This window comes from Neomonachus schauinslandi, chromosome 7, assembly GCF_002201575.2.
Source record: "Neomonachus schauinslandi chromosome 7, ASM220157v2, whole genome shotgun sequence".
Taxonomy (NCBI): domain Eukaryota; kingdom Metazoa; phylum Chordata; class Mammalia; order Carnivora; family Phocidae; genus Neomonachus; species Neomonachus schauinslandi.
Genome location: NC_058409.1, coordinates 38495539 through 38522581, shown reverse-complemented (window position 1 = coordinate 38522581; position 27043 = coordinate 38495539). Strand labels below are relative to the sequence as shown.

The 27043-nt window shown below is 37.7% G+C and overlaps 1 protein-coding gene across 2 annotated transcripts in view; it reads left to right on the top strand.

The window, feature by feature from the left end:
- Positions 1-27043, top strand: part of SLC38A9 (solute carrier family 38 member 9) — a 79754-nt gene that overhangs the window by 21076 nt on the left and 31635 nt on the right. The window contains exons 2-9 of one of the 2 annotated variants that reach the window (XM_021701817.1): positions 5849-5981; positions 10600-10721; positions 10859-10922; positions 11168-11261; positions 12823-12993; positions 17102-17161; positions 20137-20331; positions 22344-22451. In XM_021701817.1, coding sequence (XP_021557492.1) covers positions 5849-5981; positions 10600-10721; positions 10859-10922; positions 11168-11261; positions 12823-12993; positions 17102-17161; positions 20137-20331; positions 22344-22451 — 947 coding nt within the window. The remainder of the gene's footprint in view (positions 1-5848; positions 5982-10599; positions 10722-10858; positions 10923-11167; positions 11262-12822; positions 12994-17101; positions 17162-20136; positions 20332-22343; positions 22452-27043) is intronic. The other variant, XM_044916731.1, reaches the window with a different exon arrangement.

The window sequence follows — 27043 nt, the reverse complement described above, 5'->3', positions numbered from 1 at the left end:
TTGTTGAGGATTTTGGAATCCATATTCATCAGGGATATCAGTCTGAAATTCTCCTTTTTGATGGGGTCTTTGCCTGGTTTTGGGATTAAGGTAATGCTGGCCTCATAGAATGAGTCTGGAAGTTTTCTTTCTGTTTCTATTTTTTGAAACAGCTTCAGTAGAATAGGTATTATTTCTTCTTTGAATGTTTGGTAGAATTCCCCAGGGAATCCATCAGGCCCTGGACTCTTGTTTTTTGGGAGGTTTTTGTTTTTTGTTTTTTTTTAATTTTTTATTTATTTATTTGACAGAGAGATAGCTAGAGCAGGAACACAAGCAGGGGGAGTGGGAGAGGGAGAAGCAGGCTTCCTGCCGAGCAAGGAGCCCGATGTGGGACTCGATCCCAGAACCCTGGGATCATGACCTGAGCCGAAGGCAGACGCTTAACGACTGAGCCACCCAGGCGCCCTTTTGGGAGGTTTTTGATCACTGCTTCAATCTCCCTACTGGTTATTGGCCTATTCAGGTTGTCAGTTTCTTCCTGTTTCAGCCTTGGCAGCTTATAGGTTTCCAGGAAGGCCTCCATTTCATCCAGATTGCTCAGTTTATTGGCATATATTTGTTGATAATAATTTCTAATAATTGTTTCTATTTCCTTGGTGTTAGTCGTGCTCTCTCCCCTTTCATTCATAATTTTATTAATTTGGGTCCTTTCTCTTTTCTTTTGGATAAATCTGGCCAGTGGTTTATCAATCTTATTAATTCTTTCAAAGAACCAACTTCTAGTTTCATTGATCTGACCTACTGTGTTTCTGGTTTCTAATTCATTGATTTCTGCTCTAATTTTAATTATTTCTCTTCTAATGCGTGGCTTAGGCGTCGTTTGTTGCTTTTTCTCTAGTTCTTTAAGGTGTAGAGTTAGTTGGTGAATTCGGGATTTTTCTCTTTTTTTGAGTGAGGCTTGGATGGCTATGTATTTCCCCCTTAGGACCGCCTTTGCAGTATCCCATAGGTTTTGGACCAATGTGTTTTCGTTCTCATTGATTTCCATGAATTGTTTCAGTTCTTCTTTGATTTCTTGGTTGACCCAAACATTCTTGAGCAGAGTGGTCTTTAGCTTCCAAGCGTTTGAATTTCTGCCAAATTTTTTCTTGTGATTGAGTTCCAGTTTTAGAGCACTGTGGTCTGAGAATATGCAGGGAATAATCTCAATCTTTTGGTGTCCGTTGAGACCTGATTTGTGACCCAGTATATGGTCTATTCTGGAGAAAGTTCCATGTGCGCTCGAGAAGAATGAGTATTCTGTTGTTTTAGGGTGGAATGTTCTGTAAATATCTATGAGGTCCATCTGGTCCAATGTATCATTCAAAGCTCTTGTTTCCTTGTTGATTTTCTGCTTAGATGATCTGTCCATTGCTGAGAGTGGAGTGTTGAGGTCTCCTACAATTAATGTATTGTTATCAATATGACTCTTTATTTTGGTTAACAGTTGGCTTATGTAGATGGCTGCTCCCATGTTGGGGGGCATAGATATTTACAATTGTTAGATCTTCTTGTTGGGATAGACCCTTTAAGAATGATATAGTGTCCTTCTGTGTCTCTTATTACAGACTTTAGTTTAAAATCTAATTTGTCTGATATAAGAATTACTACCCCAGCTTTCTTTTGAGGTCCGCTGGCATGGAAGATGGCTCTCCATCCCTTCACTTTCAGTCTGGATGTATCTTTAGGTTCAAAATGAGTCTCTTGTAGACAGCATATGGATGGGTCCTGTCTTTTTATCCCATCTTCAACCCTGTGCCATTTTATGGGAGCATTTAGGCCGTTGAGAGTGATTATTGAAAGATATGAATTTATTGTCATCATGTTGCCTGTGAAGTCCTTGTTTGTATAGATTATCTCTGTAAATTTCTGTTCTGTATCATTCTTGGGGTCTTTCTCCTTTTATAGAACCCCCCTTAATATTTCTTGCAGGGCCAGCTTAGTGGTCACATATTCTTTCAGTTTCTGCCAGTCTTGGAAGCTCTGCATCTCTCCATCCATTCTAAATGACAGCCTTGCTGGATAAAGTATTCTTGGCTGCATGTTCTTCTCGTTTAGTACCCTGAATATGTCTTGCCAGGCCTTTCTGGCTTGCCAGGTCTCTGTGGATAGGTCTGACGTTATTCTGATGTTCTTCCCTCTGTACGTAAGGAATCTCTTCCTCCTAAGTGCCCTTAAGATGGTTTCCTTGGTTCTAAGATTTGCGAGTTTTACTATTACATGCCGGGGTGTTGGCCTGTTTTCCTTGATCTTGGGAGGGGTCCTCTCTGCCTCTAGGACACGAGTGTTTCTTTCATTCCCCAGATTAGGGAAGTTCTCAGCTACGATTTGCTCAAATCCATCTTCTAGTCCTCTCTCTCTCCACTCCCTCTGGGATTCCAATTATTCTGACATTGGAACGCTTCATGGTGTCACTTACTTCTCTGATTCTATTTTCATGGATTCTGAGTTGTTTTTCCCTGGCCTCCTCTTTTCCCTTTTTATCTATTATATTCTCTTCCAGGTCGCTTATTCGTTCTTCTGCCTCAGTTACCCTAGCTGTTAGATTATCTAGATTGGATTGATCTCATTGATAGCATTTTTAAGTTCTGCCAATTCAGCTTTCATTTCTGCCCTTAGAGACTCTATGTTGCCATTAATTGATTTCTCCATTCTAGCCATTGTCTTCACAATTGCTAGCCTGCATTCCATCTCCGACATCTTGGTTATATCTGCATCCATTTGTAAATCTGTAGCATAAGTCATGATCTCTGAGTCTTTTCTATTTTGGGGGTTCCTCCTCCTAGTCATTCTGTTGATGGGTGTTTGAGGGAATGTGTAGAGTCCAAATTATTGACCAGAACCCAAGCAAGATGCACCTGTTTTCTTAGGATCTTAGGGTTGCTGGCCTCTTGTTTTCCCAGCCTGTCTTCTGGGGGAGGGGCCTGCTGCACTGTTACTCAGGCAACCCTGTTGGGGCGGAGTTACCCTGCCCTCCTGTGGCGGGGATGGGCTCAGCGGGAATCAGTCTTTGGGGCTTTTGTTCTCTGGCGGCTTTCCCTGGCAGCTCTCCGCGTCTCTTCCGCCAGTCAGAGCAGAACCCTCTGCCTCAGAGCAGAGAGATCACAGTCTGTTCTTCCATGAGCTCTCCAGGCCACACCGTCTCCGTTTCTGTCCGTACTGCTATAAACTGCAGCAGCCTGGGGTTTTCGCCCCTCCGCAGCGCCCCCAGTCCTGCCTCCAGGTCAGAGCACGTCTCTGCCCTTTGTGCTTCTAAAACTGCCAGCTGCTCCCAGTTCGCTCGCACTACCCCGCCGCTCTGGGTTTCCGCCCTGGGGGCTGCCCTAAAGTCCTTTTCCGCCGCTACCAGTCTGCAAGTCTGTGCCCCGTCCCCAGCGCAGGAGGCTGTCGCTCACCAGCGGTGTAGGATCCCCATGGACAGGCTACCTCCCGCTGCTGTTTATCCTCCGATATCTGCCCATGGAATCAGGGCTCCCCGCTTCGTACCTCAAAACCAACCGCCTGCGATATTCTGTTTGTAGAGATCCCGATCTTCTTACATCTAGGGCTGGTTTCGGGGGTGCTCAGAGTGGTCTGTTAGATATCCAGCTCAATTCCGGGGACCAGTTGAAACAGGGTCCCCTACTCCTCCGCCATCTTTCCTTCTTCCGACTCTGGGGCTCTGATTCCAGCAGAACCTGGAAATTGGGATCCCAGCTGCTCCTTCTAGAAGATCCTGAGAGTCAGCAGTGCCTGTATTCCTGTCCCAGCTGAATGCAGCTCCCCTTCCTCTGAATTTAGGTCAGGATTTCTCCCCAGAAACAAGCCTGCATCAGCATGTCCTGGGAAGCCGCCCAGAGCCCCCTCCTCAGCACTCAGCCAACAAGGCAACTTCTCTGTCGTTCCCCAGGAGGCACCAAGTTGCTGCAAAGGGCCCAGGTTCTCCCCGGGGCGGCTGCAGAACTTATTGGAAATGCAGCCCTGGCTTTCGGAGGGGCGCTGGGTCCTCAGGGGGTGGCAGAAGCCTTTCCTGCCCTGAGGCACCCTGGCTCCCGGTGTTAAGTTTAATAAGTTCTTTATAGATTTTTGGATACTAGCCCTTTATCTGGTAAGACGTTTGCAGATATTTTCTCCCATTCCATAGGTTCCCTCTAGTTTTGTTGACTGTTTCTTTGCTGTGCAAAAGCTTTTTATCTTGATGAAGTCCCAATAGTTAATTTTTGTCTTTGTTTCCCTTGCCTTTGGAGACATGTCTAGCAAGAAGTTGCTGTGGCTGAGGTCAAAGAGGTTGCTGCCTGTGTTCTCTAGGATTTTGATGGATTCCTGTCTCACATTCTCACATTTAGGTCTTTCACCCATTTTGAGTTTATCTCTGTGTATGGTATAAGAAAGTGGTCCAGTTTCATTTTTCTACATGTGACTATTCAATTTTTCCCACACCATTTGTTGAAGAGACTGTCTGTTTTCCATTGGATATTCTTTTCTGCTTTGTCGAAAATTAGTTGCCCATAGAATTGAGGGTCCATTTCTGGCTTCTCTGTTCTGTTCCATTGATCTATGTGTCTGTTTTTATGCCAGTACCATACTCTCTTGATGATTACAGCTTATGACTAACATACATTTTAAGCTTCTTTCAGAACTGTAAGTGTAGAAGACTTTGTTTTGTTTTTTTGTTTGTTTTTTGTTTTTTATTTGACAGAGAGAGTCACAGTGAGAGAGGGAACACAAGCAGGGGGAGTGGGAGAGGGAGAAGCAGGCTTCCCACTGAGCACGGAGCCTGATGCTGGGCTCGGTCCCAAGACCCCAGGATCATGACCTGAGCTGAAGGCAGACGCTTAACAACTGAGCCACCCAGGCACCCCATTGTGTAGAAGAGTTATATGGAACTCAGAGAAATCTAAGGGCTTTTTTCCTTCATTATTTGGATCTGTGTATAATTTGAAAATAGCATATTATATGCAATTTGGGTCATAGCATATGTAGTTTGGGGCACAATATCATTTGTGACTTTGAGAGATTTGAGAATCAGTGGAGAAGGGCAGTACTTTTCATGGTCTTTCTGTTTGGGATTATATTACTGGAAGTTTAGAAGCAAACGGAGGGAGTTTTGGTAATGAACTGGCAGGGTTAGTGACTGAAAATCATGATTGAAAACCTGATCTGCAGTTGATTGGGACATAGTTATGGGAAAGAAGCATACACATAAATAATAGCATAAAAGGATTTGTTACTGAAGTCCAAATAAAGTAGAATAAGGCAAAATATCTCTAGTGTCTTGATGTTCCATTTGTTAGTACTTCAGACAAGTTTCACAAGGGAGGTGGTTGAGATTACTAATCTTTAGTACATGAACCAAGCAGTAGATATTTTATTTGTCATAGGAAGTAATTTTGGTCCATAAAGAAGGAGTGGAGACTCTTTAGTAGAAGAGAGTAGTTCCTCTTTAGTAGAGGAACATTTATGACAATAATTTCTTTGATTTAGTGCCAGAAGCTTTTTGAGAGGATTTTCAAAGCTGTGTGGGTCTAAATTTCATTGTTGAAAACTGATAGCTGCTATACTTCTTTTTAATGACTGACTGAAACTCTTTCTGTTATATCTCCTATTGCTAAATTCCTAAAGATTAAAAAAGTGTATTTATAATAGTATTATGAGACAAAAGCTTTAGTCTTTGGATTGGATAATACTTCTTTTGTGATATTTTCTTTTCCCACCAAAAGTGAGAACTGAATGCCTTGCCTTGGTACATCCCATTTCTAATGGAGGACAAGAAGTTATTTTCTTCAATGGCTGACTTCCAGAATTTCTGGCTGAATGTTCTTTGTCAAGTATATATTCCCTTCTCTAGGCCTTTCTATATAGAGCCCACAAACATCGTCAGTGTGAATGATGTCATTCAGAGGGTTAGCGACCATGCCTCTGCCATGAACAAGAGGATTCATTACTACAGCCGGCTCACTGCTCCTGCAGACAAGGCACTGGTAAGGGGCAAACATTGCTAATTGTCTAAGGTTAAGTTGAAATGAACAGTGAACAGCATAAGCAAGGGAAACTCCCAGTGATTGAACTTTTTGCTGGCCATATTCCAAGGATGCCATCATGGAAAATCAAGATAGTAATTAGTACACATCTTACATCTCAGGCTAGCTCAGTCTTATCTAGCATGACATAGAGATTTGAAACAATCTCTCTATGTTGACAGTAGCCTAAGAGATTTGTTGGATTGAATTCTGCTAGTCCCCAATCCTAAGGGCTCTGAGGAGAATAAACTACTAAAGTACTTTAGTAGGTCATTAATAAATAACATAAATAATAACAGATCTGATTAGTCTGTTCAGTTATTAAGTTTGAAGCTACAAGGGAAAAAAGTTCTTAGACGTTTTCTACAGGAGTGGGAAACTGAAATACAAACATATATAATATTTTGCTATTTAGTAATGTCCTTTTGTAGATCAAAAACAAGGGTCAAATTGCAGATTCTAAACGTTTTAGGCTTTGTGGGCCATATACTGTTGCATAGTCTTCTTCACTTTTGGTTGTGTTTTTTTTTAAGATTTCATGTATTTGAGAGAGAGAGAGCACCAGAGAGAGAGAGCAAGCACGAGTGAGGGGCAGAGGGAGAGGGAGAAGCAGGCTCCCCGCCGAGCAAGGAGCCCAGTTCGGGGCTGGATCCCAGGACCCTGGGATCATGACCTGAACTGAAGGCAGATGCTTAACCAGGCACCCCTACTACTGTTTTATGATCATTACAAACATAAAAAACATTCTTAGCAAAGAGGCTGTAAAATAATAGGTTGAAGGCCCGATTTGACCATGGGCCATGGTTGTTGACTTTTGATCTTCTAAAATCTGTATTATTATTTTAGGATCAAAAATATGGGAAGTAATTTGGTTGCTTTATAAGAATCATCACATATGAGATATGCAGAAACTTGAAAGCTTAAGGAAAAATGGAAACATTCTGGGAGAAAAAATGATATTTTTATTGATAATAATAAAAAAAGGAGAAGGGAACCAATACTCTTTAGATGTTTACTGAGGGAGGGACAAGGATTGGGATATCATTTGAAGATAGATATCTCACTTAAAGTCTTATGAAGTATTAAGATCTCCTTTTGTATAACCAGAGTAATGACTTCCAAAATATTCTGGTCATTTTTTTTCCCCCAATTTTTTCATTATTTCCTCCCCTAGGCCTTTATATCAGTACTTGTAGTAAAGTCTTAGTTCCATAACAATTATCTAAGCCCTCTGTGGAGTAGAAGTAATCCAATGTCTCTGGGTCTAATTCAGACCTTCTAGAGGCTCTACTTGTGGAAGCAAACTTCAGAGATACCAGCTGGGCCAGTCTATTCCTGAATGGACATTGTTTGCCTGGAAATTAAGTCAACATTGTACACCAAGTTGAATACCTCTTGTTAACTGACCATGAGATGACTCTAGTAAAAGTATATAAACAGTGATCTAGAATTAACAGTAAGGCATGACCATTTTTTTTTTTATTTGACAGAGAGTTAGAGATCACAAGTAGGCAGAGAGGCAGGCAGAGAGAGAGGGGCAAGCAGGCTCCCCGCCAAGCAGAGAGCCCAATGTGGGGCTCGATCCCAGGACCCTGAGATCATGACCTGAGCCGAAGGCAGATGCTTAACCAACTGAGCCACCCAGACACCCCAAGACATGATCATTTTTAGTGAATGTATGTATATATCCAGGCTCATTTCCTGAGAATTACAAAATTATTTTTCTTAAAAGGCGTTTAAGGGAAGAACAGTGTGAAACCACATGTCTCAGGATTTTACGGAGTTGTGCCTTTTTATTTCTGAAAATTTCCTCATTTATCTTAATATTTTTATTCTAAAATGGGGAAGGGAAGAAAATTATTTGACTGCCAACATCTCCTAGATCCTTGTTAATAAAAATGTGGCCTGCACAGGCCAGCAATATTGGCATCACTGAGAACTTACTAAAAATGCAGAATCTCAGTCCTTACTCCAGACCTACTGAATCATAATTTGTATTTAACAACATCCCTGTGTCAGTCACAGGAAAATTTAAGTTTGAAAAGCACTGCCCTACGCCTGGGTGCTGGGTGATCAGGCTCTCTGCTTAGCAGGGAGTCTGCTTCTCCCTCTCCCTCTGCAACCCCCCCCCCCCCCCCCCATTCATGCTCACTCTCTTGGTTTCTCTCTCTATTTCAAATAAATATATAAAATCTTAAAAAAAAAAAAGAAAGAAGGAAAGAAAGAAAGAACGAAAGAAAGAAAAACACTGCCCAGCATTACTGCCAAAGTATGGAATCCAATTCTCCATTTTGTCTGTAACTCTCTAGAATCTGCAACTTCTTTTTTTTTTTTTAAGATTTTATTTATTTATTTGAGAGAGAGAATGAGAGAGAGAGCATGAGAGGGGTGAGGGTCAGAGGGAGAAGCAGACTCCCTGCTGAGCAGGGAGCCCGATGCGGACTCGATCCCGGGACTCCAGGATCATGACCTGAGCCGAAGGCAGTCGCTTAACCAACTGAGCCACCCAGGCGCCCTAGAATTTGCAACTTCTTAACCTCTAGCTTCTAATCCTGCCTCCTGTAACTTTCAGTTTTCACTTTTTCTGAACTTTGCTAGCCATCATGGTTTATCTCCTGCCTGATGCAGACATGGTCCTTTCCCTTTTTTCTTTTTACTCCCTTGAAGAAGATTATATAACTCAGACCCAGGAGGATTAAGGGTAAAAGAGAAGGCAGCAGACCCATTTCTATGTATGCCTTTTTATCTCTCAGAAATAGTTGTTTCCAAAGCCACACAAGGCATAGCATTCAAGACATTTTTTAGCGTTGGTGGTATAGTGGTTAGCATAGCTGCCTTCCAAGACATTTTTTACCCACAAGCTACCATCAATTATATGCATAGAGAAGGACTCAAAACTTTTTCTTTTTGTACCAGTCCATATCCTGTCTACCTACTGAGGTTCAATATTCCATCACTTCCTTGACATCTTCCCTAACTATTCTAGTCCCTGTTAATTTTTTGTCATTCCTGCAGTACAGTATCTCACAATTTTTTTCTCTCTTCTAGCCTTATCTAATTTCTTCATGTGTCTTCCAAATGGAATTTAAGCTTCTTAAAGTTGTGGACTGTATTTTTTTTTCTTGAACACTAAACCTAGCACAGAGTTGTAGATTTACGCAGTAGGTGCTAAATATAAAAGATAGTTGAAGGACGCCTGTGTGGTTCAGTCCGTTAAGCCTCCAACTTTTCGTCTCAGCTCAAGTCTTAATCTCAGGGTCATGAATTCAAGCTCTGCACTGGGCTGCATGCTGGGTGTGGAGCCTACTTAGAAAAAAAGGGGCCGCCTGGGTGGCTCAGTCAGTTAAACGTCCGACTCTTGGTTTTGGCTCAGGTCATGAACTCAGGGTCGTGAGATGGAGCCCCATGGGGGGCTCTGTGCTCAGCGCGGAGTCTTGAGATTCTCCTTCTTCCTCTGCCTTTCCCCCCACTCGCATGTGAAAGAAAGAAAGAAAGAAGAAAGAAAGAAAGAAAAAGAAAGAAAATCTTTAAAAAAGAAAGAAGATCGTTGATTTATACCAGACAGCTCCTATGTTTTTAACTACTATACTACTATATATGGGACTACTACATATTCCAAAGGACTGTTCTCAGGGAGATGGGCAGAATTCTATCTGGAGACTAATTTTTCCCCCTCTCTAGGGAGGTAGAATTCAGAAGATATGTATGGGAGGTAAGGTGAGAGCTATGTGTATAAGAAAATGTATCTATTCAGTCATTTTGTGTGTCTTCAGCCTCTCTTGGTTCCTATCCTTTTGTTTATATATTCCATCCTTACAAATCCTTGCTTTGCCTTTCCTTAGGCTATGTTAGCTCACTTTTTACTTCTGCTTTTTAAATGCTTTTAAGTACATATCTCCTTTCTTTACCTTGTATTGATGTGTCATTTCTTTATAGTTTGAGTTCCCTACCTCTTTGCTAAAACCACCCTCACAGAGGAGTTCAGTGGCCACTTGATTCTTGAAATTCCCCTCACTTAAGACCCAGATTTCCTCCATCTAGAATTCTTTAATCTCACTCTTTGCTGACTCTTCTTTATTTCTCATGAAAATGAAGAGAAAAATATTTTGATAGTTGCATATTTTAGGAATTCATTGTTATTTCACATGAACATTTTATTGCTCTTATTCTTTAAACTCTTGGTTCTGGGGCGCCTGGGTGGCTCAGTTGTTAAACGTCTGCCTTCAGCTTGGGTCATGATCCCAGGGTCCTGGGATCGAGCCCTGCATCGGGCTCCCTGCTCGGCAGGAAGCCTGCTCCCTCTCCCACTCCCCCTGCTTGTGTTCCCTCTCTCGCTGTGTCTCTCTCTGTCAAATAAATAAATAAAATCTTTAAAAAAAAATAAACTCTTGGTCCTTTAGATTTTCTACTACATTTGGAAAGGGTTTTTTATATTCATTAATCAGGGATATGTGCTATTTGTTTGTTCATGATATTTAGAATTGTGTCTAGAGTCAGGTACTCTGATATTTAGAAAATATCCTACTTTACACATTTACTGGTTGTAGCATTTCTCTTATAACATTTCTTCTTTTACTAGATTGCCCCAGATCATGTAGTTCCAGCTCCAGAAGAGTGCTATGTATATAGTCCATTGGGTTCTGCTTATAAACTGCAAAGTTACACTGAAGGATATGGCAAAAACACCAGTTTAGTAACCATGTGAGTAAAACTTCTTTTTGGAGCATAACTTAAACTATATGTTAATGAAAATTCATGGTTATTTTAATTTTTGTCTTAATTAAAATGTTTAAAGAGTCAAACTCCATATTTTTACTGCTACTATTCTGTGTTTTCAGTTTTATGATTTGGAATACCATGATGGGAACATCTATATTAAGTATTCCTTGGGGCATAAAACAGGTAATATAATTTTTCAGCTTTTTCACACTTTTTGCCTGAATTTTTTTCTCTTTATTTGTAAGTTTTACAATAGAGGTTTTAATAAATCTATACAACATTTATTAAAGAAAATAGATAATTATATTCAATTTTATATCATCAGGTTTTTATCATAATTGTTTAGGGTATGGTAACATAATATGGTTGCATATGAATTTATTCTAACATGATGATATATGTTGTTTTATGTTTGTATTTTTAAACAGGCTGGCTTTACTACTGGAATGTGTGTCATCATGCTGATGGGCATTTTAACACTTTATTGCTGCTACAGAGTAGTGAAATCACGAGCTATGATATGTAAGAGTTTGCCATGGTGAAAACAGAGTAACAGTTTGGGTATTAATAAGTATATCCTATTGAAGTAGATCACTAATGTGTACATTCCACATGTGTGTTAACTATTTTGTGCCTAAAGATTTACTTCTCTAATTCATAGCATTCAGCTGAACTGATATATCAATGAATTAGTGACTACCTTTGAAATTCAGAGAGGTTTGTAGTTCTTTGCAGAATGCATTTACTTTGATGCTGATTTCCTTATAAGAAAAAGTATTAAGGTCATATTTTTAAAATAAAGTCTTTTCCAGAACTAAACTGAAAATTCTGTGATTCTGGGGTGCCTGGGTGGGTTGGTCAGTTAAATGTCAGACTCTTGATTTCAGCTCAGGTCATGATCTCAGGGTCCTGGGATCCAGCCCTACATCAGGCTCCTCACTCAGCAGGGAGTCAGCTCAAGGATTGTCTCTCTCCCTCTCCCTCTCCCTGTGCCCCTCCCCTTGCTCTCACTCTCTCTCAAATGAATAAATCTTTAAAAAAGAAAAGAAAAGAAAATTCTATGATTCTTATCAGGTAATGGTGACTTTTGATCTATCCTCTACCAAGAGATCTAAATGTTGGAATCTCCTAAAAGTAAAATGTAACAGAAAAATATGAAAATATGAATGTGTCCTTTTCGGTGAATTCACAAAGCTTAATAATACATTGCCTCTACTCATCTCTACAAATTCTGCATCAGGGAAATACCTTTTTAGATTCTTTTAAAGTAATTTAGGACCTAAATAGACCTACATTATTTCAGTGAATCTTAGCAATTTTGAATTAAGAGATCAGGCTTTGTCTTCAATTTTTTTTGGGGGGGGGGTCTCTATTAAGCAATGGTATGTTTTCTCTTAATTGTATTATTTATTCTTATCTCTTCCCATTTATCCTCAAGTCCCTTGATGCTCTTATAGATCTGCTAAGTTCTTTGTATGATGTAGGCATTAGCCCTTTATCCATTATTTCTTGTCAATTTTCTTTTCCATTCAACATTTGAATGGCTTTTGTATTATAGAAGTTTGTTTATATCTACCTATCTTTTCCACTGTAATTTCTGTTTCTTCATTTGATAGAAAAGAATAACCCTTCAAGGTCTATTTTTATATTGTCGTCTAACTTTTCTGTTATTTAATTTTTGAATTCTTAGCTCAGTTGTCTGAAATTGGCATGTGGTATAAAGTATGACTCAGGAAAACTTTCCTCCATATGTTATTTAAGTATGCCAAATATTATTGGATAATATCTTCTGACTCTTACTCATGATTTGCTTAGCCTTGATTTATCGTTTGTTGTTATTAATTATAAAATATTATACTATAATCTGTTTCTTTTATTATCTGTACTGTTTTGTTGACCTACAATTTTTTTTATGTGTTTATAATGTTTTAATTTCTGTTATGTCATTCTCTGGTCTAATATCTGGTGGTGGAATATTCTTAATATTTTGCTAAATATTTTGAGTTAATTGGGGGAACACAGATTATGATTATGGGATATAGGAGTAACATCTAATTTTATTCTTTCTCTTATTTCTATCTAGCATCAGTGGATACCACTACCTGGGAATATCCAGATGTCTGCAGATACTATTTTGGCTCCTTTGGACAGTGGTCGAGTCTCCTTTTCTCCTTGGTATCTCTCACTGGAGCAATGATAGTTTATTGGGTGCTTATGTCTAATTTTCTTTTTAATACTGGAAGGTTTATTTTTAGTAAGTATCCATATCATATGCTTTAACAGTAGTTACTTTTAGATACAGTAACTACTGCAGTGTTTTAGTTTCAGCCTTAAATTCTGGACTTGGGATAAATAAAGCAAAAAGTCATTTGTAATTCTAGAAAATATAGTTGATTCAGTTTGTTTTAATATCATAGATATACTTTTATCCATTTATGAACTCTGTGTGTATTTGTGATTTATATGTAAAAAGAATAAGGGGTGTTTCTGTTTTTGTTTTTCCTCCTAGGCACAGATTTCCCCCCCCATTGGGGTCATTATCCTATCCATTGAAAAAACATGATCTATGCTTATACCCACTCCCCGCCTCAGTTAACTATTATTATATACACAGTTCTCTTTTTTAGATAGAATATACATTCATAGAAACACATAAATCTTAGCCATGCGATTTTGATGAATATATCCATGTAACCCACACCTCTTTCATGAAACCATTCCTAGAAAGTAGTGATATACTTTTTAATTATAAAAATTCAAATTATTTGTTGCTATTATAAAATAACCTAATAAATTTTGGAATCTTTGTCTTGAATCTAGCAGATGTGTTGAACTCTTATTGATTCTAATTTTGTAGATTCACTTTGGATTTTATGTTTAGATAGTTATATTTCCATGAGTAATGAAAACTTCCTGTCCAGTTACTACTTTAAGTGATTCATACATATATACATACATTTATATTTGTATACAGATACCCTTATATTTATATATATATATATATATATATATATATACACACAAACACAATTTATACATGTTTATATGTAGACATGTTTATCTTTTTTAAAGTATAAAGTTATGTAGATGCAGTGCTGGTAGACATCCTTATATTGTTCCTGTGGAAATCTTTCCCCATTAAATATTAAGTTTGTTGTGGGATATTGGTTATACCCTTTAGCAATTTAAAGATGTTCCTGCCTATTATTTTCTGAAGAATTTTATTAATGTGTACTGTATTTTATCAGACACTTAATACTCTACATCCCTTGAGATGATCATAAATCTTTTCTCTTTTATTTGTTTTATTATTTTTTTTTTTTTAGAAAGAGAGTGTGAGCAGGGTGGGGTGAGGCAGAGGGACAGGGAGAGAAAGAACGCTAAGCAGGCTCCACACCCAGCACAGAGCCCCATACGGGGCTCAATCTCACGACCCTGAGATCATGACCTGAGCTGAAACCAAGAGTCAAATGTTTGACTGACTGAGCCACCCAGGCAACCCAATCTTTTCTCCCTTAAACTGTTAATATGGTAAATTATATGAATATATTTTTATTTAAATCATTCTTATATTCTGAGATAAACTTAGTTTAGCAGTCATGATGTCTGTTTTTTAATTTCTTACTGGATTTCAGTTTACTCTCGAGAGGAGTGGGGTTATTATTTTATTTAGAACCTTTGTGTCTTTTCAAAAGAGATATTAGCCTATAGTCTGTTTGTTTTGTTTTGTTTTTCTCATACTGTCCTTGTTGAGCCTTGGTATATTAGGCTGCTGTAACAAATTACCGTAAACTGTTTGGCTTAAAGCAAGAGAAGTTTATTCTCTCACAGTCCTGGTGACTAGAAGTCCAAAACTGAAGTGTCACTAGGGAAGAAGACTCCTTCCTTGCCTCCTCCTAGCTTCTGATGATTGATTGTTGGCAATTCTTGTCATTCCTTGGCTTGTGGCTGCATCACCCAATTTCTGCCTGTCTTCACATGGCCATCTCCCCTCAGTGTGTCTTAGTGCACATTTTTCTCTCCTTATTAAAGATATCAGTCATTGAATTTAGGGCCTGCCCTAACCTGTATGACCTCATCTTAATTTGATTATTTCCATAAAGACCCTATTTCCAAATAAGGTCACATTCTAAGGTTCCTGTGGACATGGATTTGGGGGAGAATATTCACCTTACCATACTTGATGTCAAGGTTTTACTAGCCTTATTTGAGTCTTTGGCATCAGGAAATAAAGATTGATCACCTCCAATCTTATCACTAATAACCCTTGAAGATACTACAAAATCCTAGAGCACTACTCTACTGCTTTTATCTTGAGAAGCATACAGTGGAGGTGAATAATTCACATACTTAATTTACTTTATGACCTGAAAATCTAATCCAGCGTTTTTTATCAACTCATTTAACTTTCACATTAAACCCTTTTTTTAAGGGTTACCAAGGTTATAAAAGATTAACATCAGGGCACCTGGGTGGCTCAGTTGGTTAAGCGACTGCCTTCGGCTCAGGTCATGATCCTGGAGTCCCGGGATCGAGTCCCGCATCGGGCTCCCTGCTCAGCAGGGAGTCTGCTTCTCCCTCTCCCACTCCCCGTTTGTGTTCCCTCTCTTGCTGTGTCTTTCTCTGTCAAATAAATAAATAAAAATAAAATCTTTAAAAAAAAAAAAAAAAAAAGATTAACATCAAACAGAATAACTTCAGTCTAACAAGAAACACATTCTTACCCATTCTCTCATTAACTATAGAATGATTTGAATGCTCAGGTATCTGCACATGCTTTTTTTTTTTTTTAATTTCAAGCAGTCAGATACTTTTTTTTTTTTCAAATTTTTATTTAAATTCTAGTTAGCATATAGTGTAATATTGGTTTCAGGAGTAGAATTTAGTGATTCATCACTTACATATAACATCCGGTGATCATCATAACAAGTGTCCTCCTTAATACCCATCACCCATTTAGCCCATCCCCCACCCACCTCCCTCCATCAACCCTCAGTTTGTTCCCTATTGTTAAGAGTCTCTTATGGGTTGCTGTCCTCTCTTTTTTTTTTTTCCTTCCCCATGTTCATCTGTTTTGTTTTTTAAATTCCACATATAAATAAAATTATATGGTATTTGTCTTTCTCTGACTAACTTAATTTGCTTAGTGTAATACACTCTAGCTCCATCCACATCATTGCAAATGGCAAGCTGTCATTCTTTTTGATGGCTAATATTCCAGTAATATGTATACATACATATATATATGTATGTATGTATACACCACATCTTCTTTTTCCACTCATCAGTTAATGGACCTTTAGGCTGTTTCCATAGTTTGGCTATTGTTGATAATGCTGCTATAAATATTGGGGTGCATGTACCCCTTAGAGTCTGTATTTTTGTATCCTTTGGGTAAATACCTAGTAGTGCAATTGCTGGGTTGTAGGGTAGTTCTATTTTTAGCTTTTTGAGGAACCTCTATACTGTTTTCCAGAGTGGCTGCACCAGTTTGCATTCCCACCAACAGTGTAAGAGGCTTCGCCTTTCTCCACATCCTGGCCAACCTCTGTTGTTTCCTGTGTTGTTAATTTTAGCCATTCTGACCGGTGTGAGGTGGTATCCCATTGTGGTTTTGATTTGTATGTCCCTGATGATGAGTGATGTGGAGCATCTTTCCATGTGTCTGTTGGCCATTTGGATGTCTTATTTGGAAAAATGTCTGTTCATGTCTTCTGCCCATTTCTTGACTGGATTATTTGTTTTTTAGGTATTGAGTTTGATGGGTTTTGGATACTAACCTGTTACCAGATATGTCACTTGCACATATCTTCTCCCATTCTGCATGTGCTTTTTTACTTTGTTACTTCCTTTAGTGTAACTTAGTGGCACATGTGAGCAATAATTACTACATAATCTTCAGTCTATAAAAGCATATATAATACTTTGTAAAAGCTTTAAGTGATTCTCCAGCTAAGTGTTGCTGTTATAAGTGTTGGTTTTCCCCTCTGCAGGCTTTAGAACTTTATATAAGAAGTAACTATATCAATTAGTGTGAATAGAAGAAAAAAATTGTACACTTTATCTTGATTCCAGGGTTTAACTAAATTCTGCCATGGGTAGATTTTTTTTTTCTTTAAATCTTCAATCATGTAAAAATTTTCCATAGTGGGAACAGTGAAGCCAATGACATCATTCCTGTAAGTAGAGGAAGCTGAAAATGGTGAAGCTCTGTTAACAATGAAGCAGTCTTGGTTCAGTGTACTAGGTAGTATTACCACACAGTAGATCTTAAAAGATTTTATAGATCAAAGATTTTAGGGGGTGATTGAATAAGCATCTTTATTTTGGTATTAAACTGTATTTTTTCTTTTAATTTTTAGATTATATTCATCACATTAATGACACGGATGCTGTACTGAGTACCAATGATAGCAACCCTGGTGAGTAGTTTGAAATTTAAAGTTTAGCTTGTTTTTTTATTTTCCACTTTGCTTCAAAAGGAATTTAAGGTAGAACATATTGCTTTATTTTAGGTAAATAATTAGTGCAACATCATTACCATTATGTTAACTGAGCCACTGTGAAATTGATGAAAACCAATGTGTTTCAAAAAAAACCGAACTCCATAAAAGGTTGTATTAATGTGAGCTAAACAAGATTGAGTTCATATTATACAATTCACAATTGTAGCTCCATCTATAGAATCCATGTTTGCCTATGAATAGTCAATACATATTTTTAAGAGTTGTGTCTTTGCTAATTGTTTTGGAAGTCTAGAAGCATAGTTCTCAGGTCGTTAACTTTTTTAGACAATTTACTGTATTATTTACTAATATTTAAGATATACAAATCTGTATCCTGTAAAATAATTTCCTAATAATGAACAAAGGTTAGTAAATGCAGAAAAATAAATTGGAAGGCCTGGCAAAAAAAGAAAATCTTAATTTCTTAGAAAAGTTTCCTTTAATTAATTTGTTAAAAATAAATCTTTGTGGCTTGTGGTTTTATCCACTATGGCAGTCATGAGGAAATGAATATAAAAGCTAATGTAGGGGTGCCTGGGTGGCTCAGTAGGTTAAGCGTCTGCCTTCAGCTTGAGTCGTGATCTCAGGGTCCTGTGATAGAGCCCCGAGTGAGGCTCCCTGCTCAGCAGGGCGTCTGCTTCTCCCTCTGCCTCTCCCTCTCACTTGTTCTCTCTTTCTCTCAAATAAATAGATAAAATCTTTAAAATAAAAAGTAAAAGCTAATGTAACCTTCTTAACAGTTACACTGTTAACCGTTAACATCACCTAAAGCTTTATGTATTAATGATTTAGATTTTAGAGTATTAGATTTCAGAAATACTAATGTATCTTTACATTATGTATTTAGATTTATGTGTTTAGATTTCAGAGATACTAAATTGATATCCTTTTGATGAACACATTGATCAATGAGAAGAAAATTCATTCTATATATATATTATTTTTTTTTAAGATTTATTTATTTAAGAGAGAGAAAGCACACTGCCAGGGGGAGGGGCAGAGAGTCTTAAGCCCACTCTGTGCTGAGCTCAAGCCCGACGAGGGGCTCCATCCCACCACCCTGATATCACAACCTGTTCCAAAATCAAGAGTTACCGCTCAACCAACTGCGCCACCCAAATGCCCCTCAACATATATTTGTTAAGCCTCTTATATGTCAGGAACTATTCTAGGCTCTGGGGATATAATGAACAGACAAAAGTCTCTCCTCTCTTAAAGCAAACCTTTCAGTGTTTACTATTCAGTGTCTTACTTTGTTCCTTAATTAAACTCATTAACCTGTGTTTTGTTAACACTAGCAAATGAGTGAGTGCAGTACCAGCTTTTCTGTGGACACACAGACACACACACACACACCTTTGAATAATTATATTAACGTATTTTGGTATAATTTTAAAACATATTCGTAAGTTTCATGATTACACTGATGATTTGGAGAGTAGCATCAGCAAAGGCAGTTTACTTTGCATTCTTCTCTTTGAATGATGTGTTAAATACTATGAAACAGTCCATCTCAGTTAATGTAAAATTACAGCTGACCTTTATTGGATACTTACTGTGTGCAGGCATTATTCTAAATATTTTACAGCACTTCTGTAAGGTAGATAATGTCAACTTCACTTCTTAGATAGAAAAACCAAAACACAGCGAAGTTAATGACTTGCCCAAGGTTACATAACTACTAAGTGACAGTCAAGATTCATTATTTAGTCAGTTTACTTCCACAGCCTGTGCTCTTTACCACTGTAATTATTAGCACAAGAAAAATTCAAGTTAATTTACTTCTGTCCAGACATAGAAGACAAAAGTATATGTTAAAATGCTAACTAAGCAAGAAAATTAAGTGTTTGGCTTTGTGGCATGCCAAATATATAATGGATAGAGAATAAAATTAGAAACAGAACTTAAAATGAATATATCATTTTCTCTTTGACTAGTGATGAGAATGATTGTTACTTATTAGGAGTATTTTTCACCAGCATTAAGAGTTCTTTTTAAAGGGCTGATTATTAGGAAAAGTACTATTATGAAATTAGAAACACAGAATGATTTGTATCCTCTCTCCTAACAGCAGAAATTGCCACTTGAAGATCAGTGTTAGGAAAAATATGTTTTACTCAGTTCCCAGTTCTCTGGATATCATCTAGGCTGTTAGGCTGCTATAATATATGATAAACTTTCACGAGAATTATTCCAGATTGCTGAAATTCAAGATTCGTAAGCTATAAGCAGTAGTTAGGTTTTGGCAATACCATGTCATCTGTTTCAGTGCTGTCCACTTTTTATTCCAAACCCATAGATTTTGTTTATTGTTAAAAGAAATCTGTTCTGAGGCGGCTGGGTGGCTCAGTCAGTTGGGCATCCGACTCTTGACTTTGACTCAGTTCATGATCTCAGGATTGTGAGATTGAGCCCCACATTGGACTCTGCACTGGGTGTGGAGCCTGCTTGAGATTATCTCTCTCCCTCTCCTTTTGCCCCTCCCACCTTCTAAAAAGAAAAACAAACAAACCTGTTGTTTGGCCTTCGTGTGGGTTATTAGCACAAAGGTAACAATCACCCTGAGCATTTCTTACATTATTGTATAAATAAGATCAAATACCATTTAGTCCAAAATTTTCTCTCTGGCAATGGAACCAAAAGATAGTTGGTAGGATAATTTTATAGCTTCCCATAGAAATTAAGGATATACCTCAGAATTTTCTAAGATTCTTCCACCTTTAATTATTTGTAAGTAAAAGTTTCCTAATGTGTTTAAATATAACCCTCTATTTCAGAAAGCAAAAACTTATTCATGATACAAGTTGAGTTTGGTAGAGCAAGTGTCAGTCTCTGGGGTAGTCATTTTGTATTCTTCGTGGTCTTCTCTAATCTGATGCTTTCTGTTGCAGTGATTTGTCCAAGTCCTGGGAGTGGTGACCATCCTGACAATGGCTCTATGATTTTCTATGCCAATGACACGGGACTCCAGCAGTTTGAAAAGTGGTGGAATAAGTCCAAGACAGTGCCCTTTTACCTCATAGGGCTCCTCCTGCCACTGCTCAATTTCAAATCTCCTTCATTTTTTTCAAAATTTAATATCCTAGGTAAGCTGAGGCATTGTGTCATGGAGCTTCTGTGTAATAGAGTTCACACTGGATTCTGTGGAAATATGATCTGGCTAGAGAAAGTTACCTACCAGGCCTGTTCACCTATGTTTAATTTGCTCATTCATATGTCACCTTGCTTTCTGTTTTTTTTGTGGAGTTTGACACAGAGAAAAATGTAGATGACCATTTCAAGTCCAAGTTCTTTTTTTTTTAAATATGAGTTATTAGATTTCCCATTCTATCCTTACTGAACCACTGTTCCTCATTTCTTTGGTGGGTACAACTAGAGGAAACAGATTAAGATTTCAGGAGGAGAGATCCAAATTGTATATTACAGGGATTCTCAATACTAAGGATTGAAAACATAAGAATTTACTAAGGGAAGTTATGGAATATTTTTTCCTACAGTTTCTATTTAAGAGTATAGCACAGAATTATCACCTAGCTTTCAACCTGGGGTGTCATTCTCTAAGGCAACCTAATGAGGTTTATTCTGCTTTTGCTCTCCAATGCTTTTCCTTTATTGGAATACTAATGCCTCCTTAAAAGAACAGACTTCTTACCGTGAGCCCAGTTTTTCAGAAATTTCTGAAATCACTAAAGAAATTTCGCAAATTTCTGCATCATTAAAGGAATGTTTTTGATCCCATCTTCATTTGCAGTACTGAGCTTTAAGATGGCAAAAGGAACCGCCAATAAAAACTTAGATCTGGTTAACTAAAGATAAGGATAACATTCATAAAAAATTGATTACCCCAAATAAACCATAGGGTTTCACCTCCTCCCTATAGATCTGATCTCCTGGTAGGCAGTGTAGAGTATAAAATAATTAGATTACTCATCACATCAAGGAGTTGGCTTTGGGCGTTTTCAGAAAACCAAAGGAGGAGGTAAGGATATTTCTCTATACCTCTCTGCCTTACAATTGGATTCTCTCCAAGACTGCCACAGACACACACAGAAAATCAAGCACTGTGGTTATATAAGCTTTGTCCTTTTGTTTTTATCGTTTCTGAATCAGCTAATCTGCAAACGCACAGTGAGCTTATATAACTCGTTTGTGGTTTCCTGATTTGCTTGCCGACTTTCCTATGGAACAGATCTTTAAAAGTTAGCATATAGACTGGTAAAAATATTTGCTAGAACAATCACCAGACTTGTAACCAAGTTGATTATTCTCTACCTCCTTAAGAATATTTTGCTTTTGCCCCCCCCCTTTTTTTTTTTGGTACTTTCCCTTTCTTTTAAAACTATAGCTTCTTTACAGAAATTAGTATCTAATTCCTATAGAAAGAAACCTACTTGGATTTCTTGACTCTACTCCATAATGACTGGGCTTAATTCTTTAAAAGGAAAACTCTCCAACTTCTAGAATACTAAAAAATCTGAATACCCACTTCACCCTGTGTATGATTACCTATGAATGGAATCTGTAATATTGTCATCTAGCAGGTAGTATTGCCTAGTCAAACCCTTCTCTAGTTACTAGATCAGATTGTTCATGGATTATTTGGCTTATCGCCTTTCTCAAATAGTCTTATGATCCACATTCACTACTTTTCTTTCTTTACTTTCTTATCATATAGTAAACGCTGTGACAGACTTTTCCAGCTTATTCACCATCTCTAATATTTCCAATACAAAGAATAAGAGTCGGTTTCATGTTGTGTTTTTTTTTTCTCCTGTATAAGCTTACAGTTTTGTAATGAATTCTTTGTATGTGTCCTCCTCTTAACTGAGCTCTTAAGTAAATTAAACAGTTTCGCATTCTTCAATATATGAGCTACCTTCCTCTAATTCTTCTTAGGCCTACTGCATAGTATTTTGCTTTCTGAAAACTCATATTAACTTGTTTCTATTCTTTAGATCCCACCTGGGTTTTAGTGGGCATAATCAACGAGAGTAATAATTTTCCAAACTGTGCTGAGAATATAGAAACAAAGCTTAATTTTAAAATAGTCTGTAAAACATGCAAAGATGATAAATGGTTTCTGAATTTTTTCTCACAGGCACAGTGTCCGTTCTCTATTTGATTTTCCTTGTCACCTTTAAGGCCATACACTTGGGATTTCATTTGGAATTTCACTGGCTTGTGCAAACAGAGTATTTTGTACCAGGTAAGCTGTTTTGGCCAAATAAAAAATCAATAAATTACAAAAATGTGATCTTTTAGCTAACTATTGTTATTATAAAACAAATAATGTTATTTTTTATTTGATGAGCACTTTTTATTAATGCTATTAAGCTAAAAACAGGAGTGCAGTTAAAATTACTCTGCTTTTCTCTCAGGAGTAACCAAGGCCCTTTGTCATTTCTGCTTGAGAATTAAAGCTCAGTGAAGTTATAATGCAATTAAAAAATCAAACTCATTTTCTAGACTTTTCTGGGGAAGCATACCGCTAGAATTTCAGAAGCTTAGAACATAGTCATTGATAAACATATGTGGATAATACTGTTCATTAACATCAGTGTTCCCCTATTTTTTTTTTTTTAATTGTTTCTCAGGCTAATTAAGATGGTGGTTATTAAGTGTTCCCTCCCTCCTTTTTTCTCTTATGGTTATAACTTGGCAATTATCTTAAGTTTCACCCAAATTCAGTGGATTTGGGATATGATAAAAGCACCATGAAGCAATGAATGGACAATGCTAAATGAGAAAACAGATTAGAAAATGGAAATGAGTATTATACTAGTATCCTGAAAACTCATAAGGAGAAAGCAGTACAAAATTTTCTTGTTGGTTTAGAAAGATGACTTTCCATTCTTCACCTGTTAATTCAGGTAGTCTAGAATTCAGGTCTAATTAGTATCTGGTGTTACTCTCTGAAGTCAACAATTAGAATTGTCTACCACTCTTTCTGTTTCTTTTGTTACAACATGCCTGGGTTTTCCAAGTGTATCGAGTTGTTTGTTGGAAGTTGTTTGTTACTATGGTTACTTATTTTCAGATCATCTGGGTGCATTAGCTTTGATTTTTTTATTTCTATAAGAAGCCCATATAGGGGCGCCCGGGTGGCTCAGTCGTTAAGCGTCTGCCTTCAGCTCAGGTCATGATCCCAGGGTCTTGGGATCGAGCCCCACGTTGGGCTCCCTGCTCTGCGTGAAGCCTGCTTCTCCCTCTCCCACTCCCCCTGCTTGTGTTCCCTCTCTCGCTGTGTCTCTCTCTGTGAAATAAATAAATAAAATCTTTAAAAAAAAAAAAAAAAGCCCATATAGACTAAAAAGTCAGTGTAAATTCAGGATAAAGGAAATACTGGAGCCTGAAAAACATCCTTCTCTTTCATATTGTATTTAAAATTGGATATGAATGAAAATGACCACTTTAAGCTAATGCTTCCATTCATTGATAAAAATAGTCTAGGATGTCTTTTCTAAAATTAGGTCCATACTGATTTATATTAAGAGTCTTAGTGATAAACATTTCTGCTAATAATAAGACATGAGAGAAATATGAAAAAAAGAGTATAAATATTTAGAAGATGGAAAAGAAAACATGTTTAAATATATATTAAGCCATTTATTTCACTTTATTTCATTTCTAAATGACCTGAAGGGAGATTCATGAGGATTAAAGAGGCTTGTGTTTATATTTATGGTCCTGAAATTAGTTACTTTATTATGAATGAAGAATTTTTTAGGAATCAAAATATGTCATAAATCTTTTTCAGTAAAGGCTAATTAAGAATCAGAGAACTTTGGAGGGTATGAGTCTTTACTGTCCTTGATGAACAGTTCACATAAACTTATAGTTCTGATTGAATATTTATATACTTTTGTTACAAAAATTTCTTTCTCAATGCAGTGGATCCTATTGCCCTTCTTGCCAGGTAATTGGAAAAGTAGAAAAAACTACTCATGTGTGTTTCATCCTATCCTTTCCTCCCTCCAGGACTTTATTTCTGTAGTTATCCCTTCTTTCTGCTTAATCATGTACCATCAAATATTTCCTTTACTGAACTATTTCTACCAGATAAAAATCTCTCAGTCTTAAAAACTCAGATAACTCCACATTCCCCGCTAGCTATTGCTTCCCTTTAAAGAAAAATTCTTTGAAAGAGTTGTCTATTCTCACTCTTTCTACTTCTCCTTCCATTTTGCCTTGAACTCATGTTTGCTAGGCTTTTGCCCCAGTCACTCCACTGATACCCAGTAACTCCATCTTGGTCAAATCCAGTGACCAGTTCTCACGTCTCTTCCTGCTCAACTTATCAGCAGCATGAGCACATTTGGTCACTCCTTCCATCTTGAAACATTTTCTGAACTTCTAAAACCCTATTTTCTCTTTTTTTTCCTTTTTTTAATTAACATATAATCTTGATGAAGTTTTTTATCTTGATGAAGTCCCAATAGTTCATTTTTGCCCTTGCTTCCCTTGCCTTTCGTGATGTTTCTAGGAAGAAGTTGCTGCAGCTGAGGTCGAAGAGGTTGCTGCCTGTGTTCTCCTCAAGGATTTTGATGGACTCCTGTCTCACATTTAGGTCTTTCATCCATTTTGAGTCTATTTTGTGTGTGGTGTAAGGAAATGGGCCAGTTTCATTCTTCTGCATGTGGCTGTCTGATTTTCCCAACACCATTTGTTGAAGGGACTGTCCTTTTACCGTTGGACATTTTTTCCTGCTTTGTCGAAGATTAGTTGACCATAGAGTTGAGGGTCCCTTTCTGGGCTCTCTGTTCTGTTCCATTGATCTATGTGTCTGTTTTTGTGCCAGAACCATACTGTCTTGATGATTTCAGCTTTGTAATCCAGCTTGAAGTCCGGAATTGTGAAACCACCAGCTTTGCTTTTCTTTTTCAACATTCCTCTGGCTCTTCAGGGTCTTTTCTGGTTCCATACAAATTTTAGAATCATTTGTTCCATTTCTTTGAAAAAAGTGGATGGTATTTTGATAGGGATTGCATTAAATGTGTAGATTGCTCTAGGTAACTTAGTCATTTTCACAATATTTGTTCTTCCAATCCATGAGCATGGAACGTTTTTCCATTTCTTTCATGAGTATTCTATAGTTTTCTGAGTGCAGAATCTTTGCTTCTGGTTAGATTTGTTCCTAGGTATCTTCTGGTTTTGGGTGCAATTGTAAATGGGATCGACTGCTTAATTTCTCTTTCTTCTGTCTTGTTGGTGTATAGAAATGCAACTGATTTCTGTGCATTGATTTTATATCCTGCCACTTGACTGAATTCCTGTATGAGTTCTAGCAGTTTTGGGGTGGAGTCTTTTGGGTTTTCCACATAAAGTATCATATCATCTGCAAAAAGTGAGAGTTTCACTTCTTTGCTGATTTGGATGCCTTTTATTTCTTTTTGTTGTCTGATTGCTGTGGCTAGGACTTCTAATACTATGTTGAATAGCAGTGGTGATAGTGGACATCCCTGCCGTGTTCCTGACCTTAGGGGAAAAGTTCTCAGTTTTTCCCCATTGAGAATGATACTCACTGTGGGTTTTTCATAGATGGCTTTTATGATATTGAGGTATGTGCCCTCTATCCCTACACTGTGAAGAGTTTTAATCAAGAAAGGATGCTGTGCTTTGTCAAATGCTTTTTCTGCATCTATTGAGAGGATCGTATGGTTCTTGTTCTTTCTTTTATTAATGCATTGTATCACATTGTTTGATTTGTGGATGTTGAACCAACCTTGCAGCCCAGGAATAAATCCCACTTGGTCGTGGTGAATAATCCTTTGAATGTACTGTTGTATCCTATTGGCTAGTATTTCGGTGAGAATTTTTGCATCCATGTTCATCAGAGATATTGGTCTGTAGTTCTCCTTTTTGATGGAGTCTTTGTAAAACCCATTTTCTCTTGATTCTTCTACATGACTGCTTTCTCACATTCCTGACCAGTTAGTTATGGAGTTATGTAGGGTTTTATTCAAACTACTTTTCTCTCTACCTTTATTCCCTAAGTAATATCATGTAGTCACCTGGCTTTATATATTGTCTATATGGTGACTAGTCCCAGTTTTGTATCTCTAGGCTAGATCTCTCCACTGAGATCCATCCTTATCTACCTGCCCCTTCTACATCTCCACTTGGACATCCACTAGGTATTTCAAACTTATATTTATGAAAACCAAATATTTGTTTCCATCCTCATCCACTCCCATCCCACCAACCTGCTTAATCTGCTCTTCTCCCAGGTCTCTCTATCTCAGAAAGTGGTAGCTCCAATTTTCCACGTGCTCAGGCCCCAAACTTTAGAATCATACTTGATTGGTTTTTTTCCCCACCTTCCATATCTGCAAAGCATGTCAGCTATACTTTTTTTTTTTTTTAAGATTTTATTTATTTAACAGAGAGAGAGACACAGTGAGAGAGGGAACACAAGCAGGGGAGTGGGAGAGGGAGAAGCAAAGCAGGCTTCCCACTGAGCAGGGAGCCTGATGCGGGGCTTGATCCCAGGACCCTGGGATCATGACCTGAGCCAAAGGCAGACACTTAACTGAGCCACCCAGGCACCCCAAAGCATGTCAGCTGTACTTTTAAAATAAGTTGAGAATCTGACTACTTTTTACTATTTCCACCAGAAAGAATTAGTCAAGCTGCTAATCTTTCACCTGGATGATTATAGTAGCCTCTTAACTAGTCTCACCATTTCCACTCCACCTCCCCCTCTGTAGTTTGTTCCATACCTAGCAACCAGAGTGAGGTTTTTAAAACACCACCTTCAAAAGCCTGGTTTCCCATCTCATTCAGAATAAAACAAGCCTC